The 14392-nt window shown below is 36.8% G+C and overlaps 1 protein-coding gene across 6 annotated transcripts in view; it reads left to right on the top strand.

The window, feature by feature from the left end:
• Positions 1-14392, top strand: part of KIF16B (kinesin family member 16B) — a 139637-nt gene that overhangs the window by 85381 nt on the left and 39864 nt on the right. For 4 of the 6 annotated variants that reach the window (XM_062610921.1, XM_062610903.1, XM_062610932.1 and 1 more), the window contains exons 21-24: positions 1903-2073; positions 2892-2997; positions 3604-3654; positions 10823-10945. In XM_062610921.1, the coding sequence (XP_062466905.1) occupies positions 1903-2073; positions 2892-2997; positions 3604-3654; positions 10823-10945 (451 nt within the window). Of the gene's footprint in view, positions 1-1902; positions 2074-2891; positions 2998-3603; positions 3655-10775; positions 10946-14392 lie in introns of all 6 variants that reach the window. The other 2 variants (XR_009963267.1, XM_062610912.1) reach the window with 2 other exon arrangements.

The following is a 14392-nucleotide window of genomic DNA, read 5'->3' as shown; positions in this document are numbered from 1 at the left end:
ATTCAGAATATTTTTACGAATGTTGAGGCACAAGAAAATCTTAAGATACATGATAGTATGTTAAACATTTCAGGCTGCTTATCACTGTTCTGTTTGAATTTCCACTGCACCGTACACAATGTCTTTGATGCTATAGTAAGCGTATGAATTTTATGTTTCTTATTGTTTATCTAGATACCATTATGGGATGATGTGCTGTCTTCCAGAACAGTGTTAACTCTCTGAAAAGGTTTAAATGTAATATTGATTTGAAATGCTTTATTAGTATAAGTGCATCATAGCTGGATAAAATGGTGGGTTTTTACAGTTTAAATAGTATGTTAGATCAAATTCTTTCACCTTCAGGGATGACCCCCAAAATGATAATTTGAAGTTAACTTATACTGGAATAATACATATATGTTTTGTCTTTAATGGCAGAGGTTTGGGGCAATAGAATTAACATAAAGCAACTTTAAAGTCTTTGAAACAGCAGGATGTATCACTCACAAGTGCCAAGGTGCAGTTTAGTGTATTTACTGGTGGATGCATCACATGGCTGGATAAGTTTATAACTACAGGAAGTGATATCTTTTGGTAGTAGGATGTTTACATACAAATCAAGAGATAAGCTTTTTTCCTTTAATATAACTCTGATTTTTGTGGTTAAATTGATTTTCCATAGATGCAGTCACTCTCTTATATGCATCAGCCATCTCCTATCCAGTTTCCCTCAGGATGCAAGATTGTTTTGCTGCTAATCAAAAGAAATAGATAGCTTCTGGCAGTGCTGCAAAGAGTACTCTAAAAATGAAGTAACAATTCAGCCTGCTTTACTCTAGTTTAAGCCTCAGCAATTGTTATCACTTCAATTTTCTGTTTTAACCTCCAGGATGGAATAAAGTCATTGTAGCATTTTACTTCAGTTTAGATGCATGCACTTGTAGGGTAAGTGGTAGAATCCTAGCTTTGCCTAGTTTCACCTGCTTTTGCAGGAACTTCTTTTCTTCTGTTCTTAAATTTTCAAGTAACCTCTAGAAAAATAATTACCTTTAGAGACAAAGTTTGTAATGGAAACTGGGAAGGTTATTACCGTGTTACAAAACTAACCTTAGCTACATTACAAGTGAAGTGTGTTCTGCAGCTTACTTCATTATAATACAGTTTAATTTGACTAAGTGATAAATATTGCAAGAAGTGGTTCTTGCTTTATACTAGGTGCGTCAGGCATTTTCACTTAAAAATCCAGGCTCCAATTTTACATATTCTGTGGATAAATCTGTCTGGTAGGACATTTATTTGTTAAAGTGAGGAGGTTTTCTTTCAAAAGATGATTTATTAGGTATATATAAAATAAATGCTAGATGTTTTATTCTGAAAGTAAACTTTCAAAAACAGATATGCAGACTGAGGGAAGAACTGGAAAATAAGATTTATGTGTGTAGTACACAATGTAAAGATTTTCTTACAAGTATCTTTTGCCACATCCTTGTTTTAGGTTGTCTTTTTTCTTTTCAGATTATTGCTGTATTTTGAGCTTATAATATTTTCTCCCCCCATTTGTTTGTTTACTTCACAGTGGAAACTAGTAACTGAGTCCATTGACAGAGTTCTGTAATGAGGAGAGTTTATTCAAGTGATCATAATAGATAGGTTAAGTCTTAATAGTCTTAATATTTAATGTGCTGAGTTAGATACCTTTTGTATTGGAAGCTATTAAGTTTTATTTAACAGTACTGCTGCTGTAAAGTGTTTTTGAGCTGTGTCTATTTTCCTGTCTAAATGTGCTTGAAGAAAAATTAGGATTTTTACGTGTTCATAAATATGAATATCTACAATCTTACATGTTTCCCAGTGTAAGTACAGTACTTCATGTAAGAACTGTGGGAATCAACTCTAAATCAAAGCAAATTACATTTTAAGATCTCTTTATAGCCTGGACCAGGAAATCCAGCAGCTGAAGCAAAAAATATATGAGGGTGATGGTGGTCAGAAAGGAAATCATGGCACATTAGAAGAGAGACTCTCCCATACCACCTCCCCTACCACTCCAACAAGGCTACAGCCACCTGCTGCACCGCTAGTTGATGATAGGTAGGTAACCTGCATTTCTGCACTGCTTTGGTAAGAATGCAGACAATAGCTTTAGAAAAGAAATATCCTGAAAGATCATTCTGCTATGGTTGGTTATTAATTAAATAATGTAATTGTACTTAACTAGTCTGGAAATAAAGTTCATTTGCTCTATTTGACTTTAATAACCAACAGCCTGATCTGTTGCTTATGTGCTGTTTGTTTTAGAATAGAGGGTTGGAAAACTTTTGGATAAAATGTATTTAGGTTTGTGTTATGTTTACAGTTAGTTACTTGCCTATATGGTATTCCTCTATATATGCTTAAAGCAACAAAGTAAATTAAATTGCCTTCAGCCTTTTTTAATAGCCTGGTATCACTTAAAATCTATTTGATATCCTTTCTTTTTACGCATACATGAAGTTGTTAGTATCAACTCTTGAAACATTTCTTCTGTTTGAAGACCAAACCTTTGTTAGTCCAAGTTGCCATGATAAAAGTGATAAAAGCAAACCATTAAGTAACTAAAGTTGCCACCTCAGTCTTCTATTTCTTCTTCTGTGCATTAACCGTCAATGCCATTTGTATGTACAGCTGTATGCATAGTAGTGGCTTAACCATTAAATTGTGGTAACAAATCATTAACCTTTGCCTGTTAACTGAACACTTGCTCAAAAGTCCATATTCCATAAGGAGGGATAAAACTGGTCTAACATTAAGCCTGCTAATTAAGACTTGTGCAGGATGTAGGGTTCATAAGCATTTCAGAGAGCCCTTTAGCCTGTCTTGATTTTTATCTAACAATATACTTCCCCCCTGCTCCCCACTATACCTTGAAGGATAAATGCCTTTATTGAACAAGAAGTGCAGAGAAGGCTCCAGAATATTCATCATAAAGCTGAGGATAATGATGTTAGCCTATCCTGGTCTACTGAAAGTTTAAAGGTGAGCAGAGATGGGTAGGAGATCCTGTCTTCCATGCACCTTGTGTAGCCACTTGTTCGATATTGTTGTTCAATAATTTTCATCTTTGCCTATAATTACTTGAATTTGATTTACCAAACAAATTAACCAGTAAATGAGGGATCATAGAGTTATAGAATGGTTTGGGTTGGAAGGGACCTTAAAGATCATCTGGTCCCAATCCCATTGGTTTTAGATTTGATAGCCTTTATTTCCCCTAGTGGCTGTTTTATGTTGTATTCCTTTTTTTTTTTTTTTAACAGGAAATGGTGTGTAAATGGCAATAGAAAGCTTGCAGATAAAACAAATATCTTTAATTTATGTCTGTAAAATACCGTGATAAAATTCCATCCAAGAAGAACAGTAATTGTGTGTACTTGCAAACAAATTCTCGTTTAAGAACTGGTAATCTAATCAATCCAAAGACTGGGTTGACTGACTTCTAAGCTAGTGGTTTAATAAATATTAAGAAGAAAATAGTTATTTGTGGCTATTAAAAAGAATGTCTCTTACTACGAGTACTTTTAAATGAACTTACACAAGAAAGGCACTCTTTTTAATAATCACCTGTACCTTTTTTGTTCTTAGGATAATGAGAGGCTTAATAATGGCACTCTTCAACGCAAGCTGAAGTATGAGGTAGGTCATAATTTGTCAGAATGAAGTAGTTGTCTTAAATTATGGCATGCCCTGTAATTAAGTTTCTTAATGTTTAGCTGCATAATTAGAATTTTGAATTCACAGGCAAGATTAATGGCTTAAAGAGGCAGCAATGCATTTTGTCAGCTGGAATTGATTTTTTTTTTTCAGATTTGGCATAGCTTTTTCCTTGTTTGGAAGGTGTGATGTTACTGTGAGTCTTTCTTCCTTGTTTTGTCACAGTTCTTAATTTGGAACAGTATCCCTTTCCTGATTTTTAGAGGATAAAAGCATTTAGTGAGGAGAGATTGTCTGAATTCAGAATAACACTTCACATTTTTGAGTCACAATGAACTATGAGTGTGTCTGTAATACTAGCAAACAGCATCGGGTAAGTTTGCCTTTGTCATGGAGGATTCATATGTGTATTTTCAAACCAAGGCTTAGGCCCCTCCCACCATATTTGGTTGCCTAGCTTTTACTTGGAACATGGTTAATTACTTGTCTTGGTGTGTAAATCCTAAGTACCTTTATGGATTTAAACCTTCATAGTAGCAGGGTCGCAACACCTCTAATTTGATCTTTTTTTTGGCTTTTACACTGTTATTTTTGAACAGTGTTGGACTTCTTATGCTATTTTGGATAGTACAGGATTAGTTTTTTGTGCATGTGTGGAAAATACTAAAGGGTTTATAAATTTCTGTGTCACCCTTTGACTTTCCTGTGTTTTTTGAGTACAGAAAATATAAACCGGGTGAAATGGATACTGTAAAAGCAAAAGCAGTGGTGAGCTGGGAAGATAAAGCATTCCTGAATCAGACTCAATCATTTCTGCTGGATTTTCTCTCTCCGATTTCGAGAGACTGTACAATGATTGTATCAGTTTTGAATGATTGTACAAATCTAATCAAAATCAGTCCTCGATTTAAGAAATGTTCAAATCAGAAAGTTTCATAAAGGCATTTCTGTTTTCTTCTTTTGAAATTTTTAACAGAAAATTCAACAATGGCAGCCACATTATAGCTTTCCATTTCTGTCTAAAGATGCTATTTGTGCTTCCAACTTGTTTGGAGAAAACGAAGGAGTAAGAGACCATAAAAGACAGAAGGCATATACAGAGACGTGGGATTTATTTTCCGGTTCTGGAAGAATCTCCTCCCCTTTTACATCAGAGAAGGCATTTGAGAATGAAAGGAGTAATTCAGAGCAGGAGAGCTTTGCTTGTCATCGTGACACTGAAAGTAGTTTAATTCCCTCTAAAAATATTAATACTTTAAAGAGTAAAAATGTTCCATATCAGAATGTTTCATCTACTTCTTTACAAAGTCATGACTTAAATAATGTGGCTTATTCACTCTGCAAGGTTGAAAATTTCCATCATTTTGATGATAAAATAATTACTTCTCCGGATTGTGACAGCTCAAGAACTGAATCTGAGTGTTCCCACTTGAAACAGCTGTCTCCTGTAGGATCCTTAATGGGTGCTAATGAGCAGGCTGGCTTTAACAGCACATCATGCCTTCTCTTTTCACAGTCTAATGTGCATTCAGAAATAATAACTTGTAAAGAAAACAGTCCATTTAAGACTATGCACCAGACAATTGAAGACCAGTCTAGTAATTCTCAGCGTGCAGCACAAGAAGCCTCTGATTTGATGTCTTTTAAGTCAACAGCTTCTTGTTTTGATGTGAGACCAGAGCACACTTATAGTTTAGGATATTTTTTCAGCAAGCTTTCCTGCCTTTACAAAGATACCAGTAGTCAGCTACTCAACACTACAGTGGTTTCTAAACCAATTAAGGAGTTGGGAAGTTTTTGTGACAGAAGTGGGAGATGTGCACAAGCAGTATCATTAATAAAAAATCTGCCATTTGTAAGAAACTTGCAAGTAAATGTATTCTTCAAGTCAGATGTGAATCAAGATGTGTCCCCCTCTACTGATGACACCAAATCTCATACTGAAAATGTTGCTCAGCCTGAATCCACTGTGCAAGAGTCTGTCACAATGTGTGCAAGAACAGAAATCTCTGATGCCTGTGCAAGAAAGCCCTCTGAAGGACTTGTATGCTGTTGTAAAAAGGAAGAGCTAGAAAACAGTCTTGTGTTAAGGCAGAAATTTGTGCATTTTCCTGATGTCTTTTTGAAGCTTCAGGTCTGTTCTCTGGAAAAAGTAATGGAATTTTTGACCTGTGCCTTACCTCAAATTTGTATTAGAATGGAGGAGTTGAAAGGTATATATTGGCTTGCTGTTGGCAGTTGTAGAAAATCTGAACCAGAACCTGCTTGCTTGCTTTTGTTCAGCTCTGTTCTGTATGTTGTTGTTTCATCAGTTGAACAAGGCGTCTACCACAGTTCTTTGGCAATGTTCCGTGAGGTTCCCATCATCACTGTAAAGGAGATTCAAGTTGGCTTTGCTGGACAGAATATTAATCTTCTATGCTCTGCTGAAGATGATTTACTCACAATATTTACCTATAACAAACACTTCACTCAAAGAATTTGCCATGACATAATGGGTGTTTTGATTTCTGCAGTGGATGATGCTGTTTATTTAAATCACCAGCTCCTGAAAGATGATTTGATGCGGATTTCGCTTGACTGGACATCGGATGTAAATGACTTAGTTTTTTCAAATGGAGTACGATTGTCCTGTAAATTTAGAACTGAATTAGTTGATCTGGTTTACTTACTCCATGAAAATATGGGAAATAGTAAACCTTCATTAGGTGATGTTCGTGTACTGCTGTATACCTCAGTGAAACTAGACTGTGATAAGCAGACTGTGTATAGAGCTCTCGTTCTTACAACTACTCATATAGGTCTCTTAAGGGAAAGTGGTGTCTTTTATCCTGCACCTAACATTTTGGATGCTTCAAGCCAGGAATCACAATTTGACAGGCTTCAGCTGTGCAGTTTGAATGATATCCGATGTGTAGTTTTGCCAAACAAAGAGAACTTCGCAAAACTTGAACTTGTGTTTTCTAGAAAGAGCTAGGTTGGATCTGATTCAGGAATTGATTTTTCTAAATACTGTGAAAAAGAAGTAAATACTCAACTGACAGTCATCCCATCAATTCGTCAAAGCAGTTTGCATATCCCTTCGGAAGTCTGGAAATTAACATTCAGTTCAAGTGAAGAAGCCATTTGGCTAATTATGCATCTGACTAGGTGTTGAAATCCAAATACGTTTAGATACATTCAGAATAAGAGGCTAATGAATATTGATAATTTTTCGTTTTTAATCAATAGGCAAAAGAGTCCTTTGGGCCGGGAAGGGAATACCGTAGGGTGGATACACACATCTTAGCAAATAATTATTACTTGACTGCTTGCTTTTTGTGGGTCTTTGATACACTGTGCATACGTTTCCTTGGGAAAGTGAGGAAACTAAATATTTCTATCTTATGTGGTAGGTGGATCAGAATTATAATTACAGTGGTGCCCTGATTTCCATTTTGGCTCTGTTTTCTGGCTCCCTCCATGTACTTTCTGTCTTCATTAATGTGTTCTGTGTTCCTCCTTGATGACCTTTTCCTGAATCTGAGTATCTTTGTTTTTCGTGCTTCTCACTTATTTCACGCCCTTGATTTCAATATTTCAAAACATTCAAAATACTATTTTTATCTTACATTCATTCTATGCTGTTAATACTGAGGATGTTTATAGCTTTTAGACTTACAATTTTGGAAAGAATAGCATTGGCAATTCTTTTCTGTTTCAGAGTTTTGCATTTAAGGATTAATTCACTCGTGCATTAAAATTTCTCACAAGTGCAAAAGACTTGTTGGCTGAGTTACCAGGAATTATGGATTTGCCATATCTCTTTTCTCCTGGGTTTGCCCTTTTTGCCCAGGGCTAAGAGAGTATAGGCTGTGTGGAATAAGTAAAATAGAACAAAAAATAATGCAGAGAACATCCAAGAACATCCAATACTCCTTTTAGATTTCCCCCTCACCTCCTTTTCTTGAAGGGAAATAATACATGGCTTTAAGTAACTCCTGTTTATTTTGTCTAAATAGTTAACTTGTACTCAACCACAATACAGTAAGTCTCTATATTCCCTTGATGCTGGGAAAATGTGGTGTAAAAAAGAAACAAAAAGGGTGTAAACAGACATTACTTGTGCTTTAAATAGCATTTTAACTCTTGGTCATGTCACTATACTTGTAGTAAGACAAATGCTTTGGAGTTTGTCACATGTGTATGTGTTTCTCATGCCGTTAAATGGATAGTTAGCAACCAGGGATACTGCCTGATGGAGTAACTCTAGAGTTCTGTCCGTACAACGGCTTGGCATGACTTTCCTCTATTTTTGCTTGCTTACTAATGGGGTTGTTGATGCCATGAGAGTGCATCTTATGGTTTCTTTAATATTACATTCTAAGAAATAATGAAACAATTGATCATTAGTAAAATGTTTCCATTAGTCGAGGCACGCCTTTAGGTACAAGGTTATTCTTTACCAGTCATCAATATCGTGTTCAAATAATAAATAAGCTGTGGTATCCCATCTTTTGCTCTTCCCTTGTAAAGGGAGCTCAATACCTTTTGAATCCTGTTGCTTGAATGTGCCATCTGCCTTGTTTGAGGAAGATGGTCCTTGGCAGAAAAAACAGTGGTATCTAATCTGAAATTCTAAATTGTGTAAGCATATTGCCAGTAGAGGTGAAATCTTCTACTAGACAAGAGTTAGACTTCAGTCTCTCTAGTATCATAAGAACATTTCCCATTTGTTCTTACCGTATGTTAAGACACGATAATGTAACTCACGTGGGATTCAAAACGAAATAACTTTCATTGGATGAGGAAGTTATGTCTCGAAGGATGAATGTTGGTTTGGGTAGAGAATTATAAGGGATTTTTGATCATAACAAAATTTTCTACTACCTTAAGGGGGTCCAAAGGTGAGCAAAATGTGTCACATTATTTTGAAGTATGATTTTAGTTTTTAACAAAAAAAGTATACACAAATACCTCTCAGAGCATGGAGTAGCCAGACTAGTTATGAACTTGAGTGTAACATCATGTCAGTCCAGTTCAGGAGTAGCTCCTTCATTGAAATCACAAAGGCATTTCCTCTGAGCCTTGCTGAACGTTAGGATTGAGTGGTGCTCTCTGAGAGGACTGTCTTAATCAAGACTGTTAAAGGAAGGCAGTTACTGCAACTTACTCCTTTTCAGATTATACTCCAAAGTTAAATGTTGTGTTCTGATAACATGGTTTTCCTCTTTTGTGTTTGCTTTCAAATCTAGATCCATGAATATTCTGTACTTTTATAGGGGAAAAAACCCAAACAAACCCAAACTTCACAGCAATGGCTTTAATTCTACTGTAAATTAAGTGTAATGGAATAACCAATGTTTATGAATATCAAACCATTATTTAATGTATTAGGGCATGTTTTTCACAGCATGAGATTATTTTCCTCTCTGACTATTAGGTGTTTGTAAGAGTTCTCTGAAAATGAGTGCCAATAAATTACTTGTTGACAGAGTTGGCTTTAAGAGTGCGTTTATGGTTTTACTGCTGTTTTAAAGCAGATGATATTGTTGTCAAGGCAGTGAACTCCTCTTTTCCCCCAAGGGAAGAATTGCTTACATTTCTACGCTCCAGAAATGTTTTTTTGCTGAGAAGCCAGTAAAGTGAGGAGAATAAGGGCAAAATGGAGAAGCAAAAATATTTATTGTCTAAATAGAGGTCTCTAAAAATATTTTTCCATTCAAACACAAACTTTCTTATTTTTTCACAAAAAAAAAAAAAAAAGAACGTTTGTGGAAAACACTCTCTAGATAAAGTCAGTTAATAGGAACTAAAATTCACTTGCTTTGTATTTTCTTTTTCACTAATGCTCATAGTAAGGGAAATGACATTGGCATTTGTAATTGACTGGTAATAAAATAACAGCCTCTCCTTCTTGAGAGCCAGGTGAAGATGCCAAAAAGCTCTCTGAAACACACAGCATTGAGAGGCATTTATGAATGAGTATCAGACTTTTCTCCAGTTCGTACACAGTATCGTGTGTACTGGAAATCACCAGGAATTGCTACAAAGAACCCAAGTGTTGATGAGCAGAAGTACGAGCCATATTCACATTTGGAAATAATGTTGGTCAAGATAGAAGAGTTTTGACTAAGCAACATGCCTTATGGTAGCTGCTAAAGGACTGAAAATGAATATTGAGAATACAGTTACAGATCAAGTGACGGATAGCTTCATTAAATACAAACATGTAACATGGGCAAATCTTTGAAGTGATAGTATTCAATCTTTTTTGTTATTGTTAACTTACACTTGTCATGGTACTGTTTTTTTTTTAAGTACAAGTTCATTAATGTTTTCAGACCAAATATGTTCAATTGAAAAAGTGGAGGACTTCCGACAAGGCAATTTCTGTACTTCTTCACTGTAAATGCTTAACGCTCCTTTTGGACACAGTCACTGCAAAGCATTAATCTCTTCAGTTGCAAAGATATTTTGTTTTTGACATAACTCAGAGTTACAGATTCCATCTGGCTGTTAGTCCATGGAATGTGCCCTCATTACACATACCTGTTTAGATCATTTTGTCCAGACCATACAAATTTATCATGGTTGAGTGTTCTGTTAATTAGATGTGATTTCAAGAAAATAGTAGGAAGCTGTTCTGTCAGTGGATTGCTATGTTATTTGTACCTTACTTAATTATGAAATGAGTTTGGATCTTTAAAACCTAAGAGCTTTTTCTAATTTGCCTAGATCCCCTGCAGCTATGCATGATATTGTAAACACATTTCTTGTATAAAGACATAAAAAAGCATAGTTGACTGTGAAGGCTTGATTAATATATATCTATTTTTTAAGAGGGTTAGCACAAAGTCCTCTGCTTTCCCTTGGTTTTGATATCTAAGCTGAAAATGCCTTTTCAAAGAAGAAACAGTATTTTTGAGGACACTTCACCTTCATTTTTTTCATGCATAAAAAAATGCTGCGGCTGGCTTATAAAAGGAGAAACACTTTGTTTTCAAATAATTCCTTCATTTTAGAAGTTATTTCTGCCTCCTCCATCCTCTCTTTCCCTGCTCTTCTGGACAAGAACATTTTCTCGTTTTTAGTGAAGTTCTTTTCTCTTTTTCCTTATGTAGTGATTTTGGTTTTCCTTTGTTCTCCCTATTTGGTATGCACATGAAAGCGGATGGTCTGTCGTTCACTGGGAGCAAATCCAGATGACCTAAAGGACCCTGTTAAAATTAGTATTCCACGCTATGTCCTGTGTGGGCAGGGAAAGGATGAACACTATGAGTTTGAAATAAAGGTGAGTGCTTTTCAGTTGCTTCTCCTTAATGTTTGGAGTCTCTGTACACACATTGCTTGCATCTGTACAATGGTAGCATCTCATGGTAACAGTATTAATAGATGAATGCCTTTTGTTTAGTCATTGCTGGTTTGCTCTGTCCAACTGTTGGTGTTCACTGTCAGCATCACAGTTAGTGAAGATAGAAACAGCAGCTGGAAACATACCAGAGAATCTGCAGGTTCCAGAAATCACCTTACTGACCCCATTGAATTGTATTTTTTGTTCACTAAGTGCAATTTTTGGTTCTCTTTCCATTGCCTAAGCGGATTGATTGTACACAAGAGGTTGGTGGTCAGATTCTTGGGGTGAGCAGTTCCAGATCCAAAGTCAAATAATTCAGTTGAAAGTGTTGCAGAAATGAAGATTAAATGCATATTGGTTGAAGGGAAGCCCTTTATTGAGATGTGTCAGGTATACAAGTGATTAGACTTGAAATAGTTACCTGTAATAATGAAAGCATAATCAAAGCATTTTACACATATCTGCAGCATAGACTTGATTCCTTGCAGGCTCATTTTGTTGTTCTGATTCCTCCCATGCTGCATTTCCAAGGTCTCACTTCTCCAGACTGTTTCTCCTCCATTCTGGTGGCTTCCTCAGTTGATCTGTGCAGAAATGCTGAAAAAAATGCATATTCATTTTGTTTCCTCTGGTACTAAGCCAGTGTTTTTTCAAAGCAAGATGTGAAGTCTAATTGGAAATGTGTTCCCAGTGCATGTGGACACGTAGCATAACTGACATACATGGTATCAGATACAGTTGGCAGCCACCATCACTGAATGTGCTGCCAGATGCTTCGTTATCTGGTGAAAGTTGGATGAGTGACCTGCCCTCATGATAAGAAGGACCATTTTTGAGCTGTGCTCACATTCTCTTTTACAAAGGCTTTTATTAAGATGGGTGATCTTAGCTCTGTGCTAATTAAATTTTCATCTTGAAACGTACTGCAACCTTTACGGATGGAATACTTCCCTTTGCCTTTTGAACCTTGAACTGAATTTCCTTGGGCCAGCAAAAGCCCAGAGCCAAAGAGGTGCTGAGAGAAGAGTTAAATGCATATGAAACTTCCCCAAGGATTGTTGTGCTTTACAACTATTTTCAGCACATGGGATTTACTAAACTGGGTAATGGTTAGTGAAAGTAGAAAAAGTAAAAAGGTATTTTCTCTTATTGGTAAGTTGGTGGATTTCTCTTTCAAGCATTCTCTCCTCATCCCTAAAACACATGTAAGCATCTGCAGGATCTTAGGATGAAGGGGCACTTGAAAAAGTACTTGCATAAAGACTTGGACTGACTTGGAAGGAAATGAGTAGAAGAAAAGTGTTGAAAGGGGTGAGATTCATAACCAGTAAGGAACAGGAGGATATATTTAGGGAGAGGTACAAATACATATCAAACTAGGCACCAGCGTTCTGTTGCTTGTATTTGTTTCTGTGAGAAGCAGGACTTGTTAACTAACCTCAGTAATAGCATGGAATGGACAGATGCTCTAGCTAAGAGTGATGTGTATGAAATGGGTGTTCTACCGTACTAGCCACTACAATCTTTTATCTCTTTCCTGTCTCATCTCTAGGCTGCCTCATAAAGAAAATGCTGCTTAAATAACTGCTTTGATGAAGTTCAAAGCAAAGAAACGAAGACACATGGGGTAGGGAAAGGGGTATCACTTTAATAAATTGTGTTTCATTGCTGTCAACCTCATTAGAGCGCTAAATATTTTACTGAAGCTCCTATGGACCTTAGTTTGGCAGTCTTTCGGTTGCTTCTTATCGTTATTCCTTTACACAAATCGATCAACTGTTTGTGCTCTCCAGGTCTCTGTGTGACACAGTGGGCTGCTTTTGCTTTTGGATTTGGCTCCAAGCTACAATCCACAGACATTCCACAAACTTTTGTATTGTAAACCTTTCCAATGCAGAGCTCTCAGCTCTGCCTTGATCTGTATTAATCTTCAGCTGCTGCTACAGTTATTCTGTGAGAAATCTGAATACATGGAATAGTGATTTCCACCCACATCCCCCCCCCATCTTTCCTACCCCTCTTCCCCCCAAAAAAATCAGGAAAATAGGAAGACATGGCAGAGAGGAGAGAACATGTATCGGTTTATTTCATCCCTTCCTTATGGGTCAGGATACAATGTCAAGTTATTGAAATAATTCCCAGTTTCAGCATTACTTTATTCAGGTTTATTTTCAGATGATCTCCTCAGAATGTGTCAGACTTAGGGAAGGGCTGAGGTACGGTTTATCTCATGTCCTTTGCTGTGTCTCAATTAAGCCTTCTACATCTATGCTCCTCTTGCTTTTGGGGAAAATGGATGGCTGACCTGTTTGCATGTAACAGCACTTGGAAATCTGACAGAGACAAGGGATGATTGAGTCGACTTGTAAGACAGTTCCCAAACTTTTGAATCCTAGGCATCTCAGAAGTGTTTTCTTCAGCAGATGTTTGTAGTCATTGTAGTTAAATCCTGGTATATTGCTGTGTAGAGGAACAAATCTAATAAATTTCTAAATAAGACCAACATATACATTTCTTCTTATGACATGCAATAGTAAAGACTATTTCCTTTGTATGCCAAAAGAGAGTGAGTTGTACTTTTCTTGGCAGCATCGCAGAAAGCTCGTAAGTCTTTCAACCCTAACATACCATCCAAAAATACTTTCTTTTAGTGCAGCTTCAGCATCTAGACATATATAGCATTTGATATCAGGCCAGCAAGATGGTCTGTCCACTCGGGTTCTTCCACTGGATACAGATCCTACTTTAAGATGTTGAGCGAGTCCCAGGAGAGCCTATTGGAGAGAATTCAAAATGGAAACAAATGCATGCTGTGTTACAGTTAAGATAGCACCTTCTGCTTTTCGAGCAAAGGGTGGCATGGAGCTGTTCGTGCTGGTCTGCTGTTAAGTATTCAGTATGAATAGATTATGTTTCCAAAAACCCTTCCATTTGAGTGATAGTTTTATTGTTGTCTTTAAAGACATGATGGAACAGTAGTAACTTAATCAGGCCTAAACATATTTATGTTTGAGCTGAATTAGAATACCAGAAAACTATTCTTGTATTCTCCCCTTCCTTTCATGTTGTTGTGATATGCAGAATATTGCTGTGCTAGCAATAGCATGTGGGAAGAGCTTTTGTATCGATAAGACCGTTGGTATCTGTTCCAGGCAGTGCCTGGGGTCGCAGACAGTACCTATGAACAGCAGAAGAAGCAGCAAGGCAGGAAGGAAGGGGGAACTGCAGCTCACATAAAGGCATGCAAGCTCTCCGGAGGGCAGATGATGGAAACAAAGCCTGGAATCAAGCGCAGCCCTGCAGGGGATCCTCTGGCAAGAGGGAAAGTTGTAGATAAGCCGTCTCATTTTTATTCCTCTTTCCCTCGTTGTTCTCAGTTCTCTC

Source organism: Pezoporus occidentalis, unplaced genomic scaffold (assembly GCF_034315485.1).
Source record: "Pezoporus occidentalis ecotype Australia unplaced genomic scaffold, CSIRO_AGI_Poc_V1 ctg10, whole genome shotgun sequence".
NCBI lineage: Eukaryota > Metazoa > Chordata > Aves > Psittaciformes > Psittacidae > Pezoporus > Pezoporus occidentalis.
Note: the sequence above shows the minus strand (reverse complement) of the source record. Positions and strands in the feature narration are given on the sequence as shown.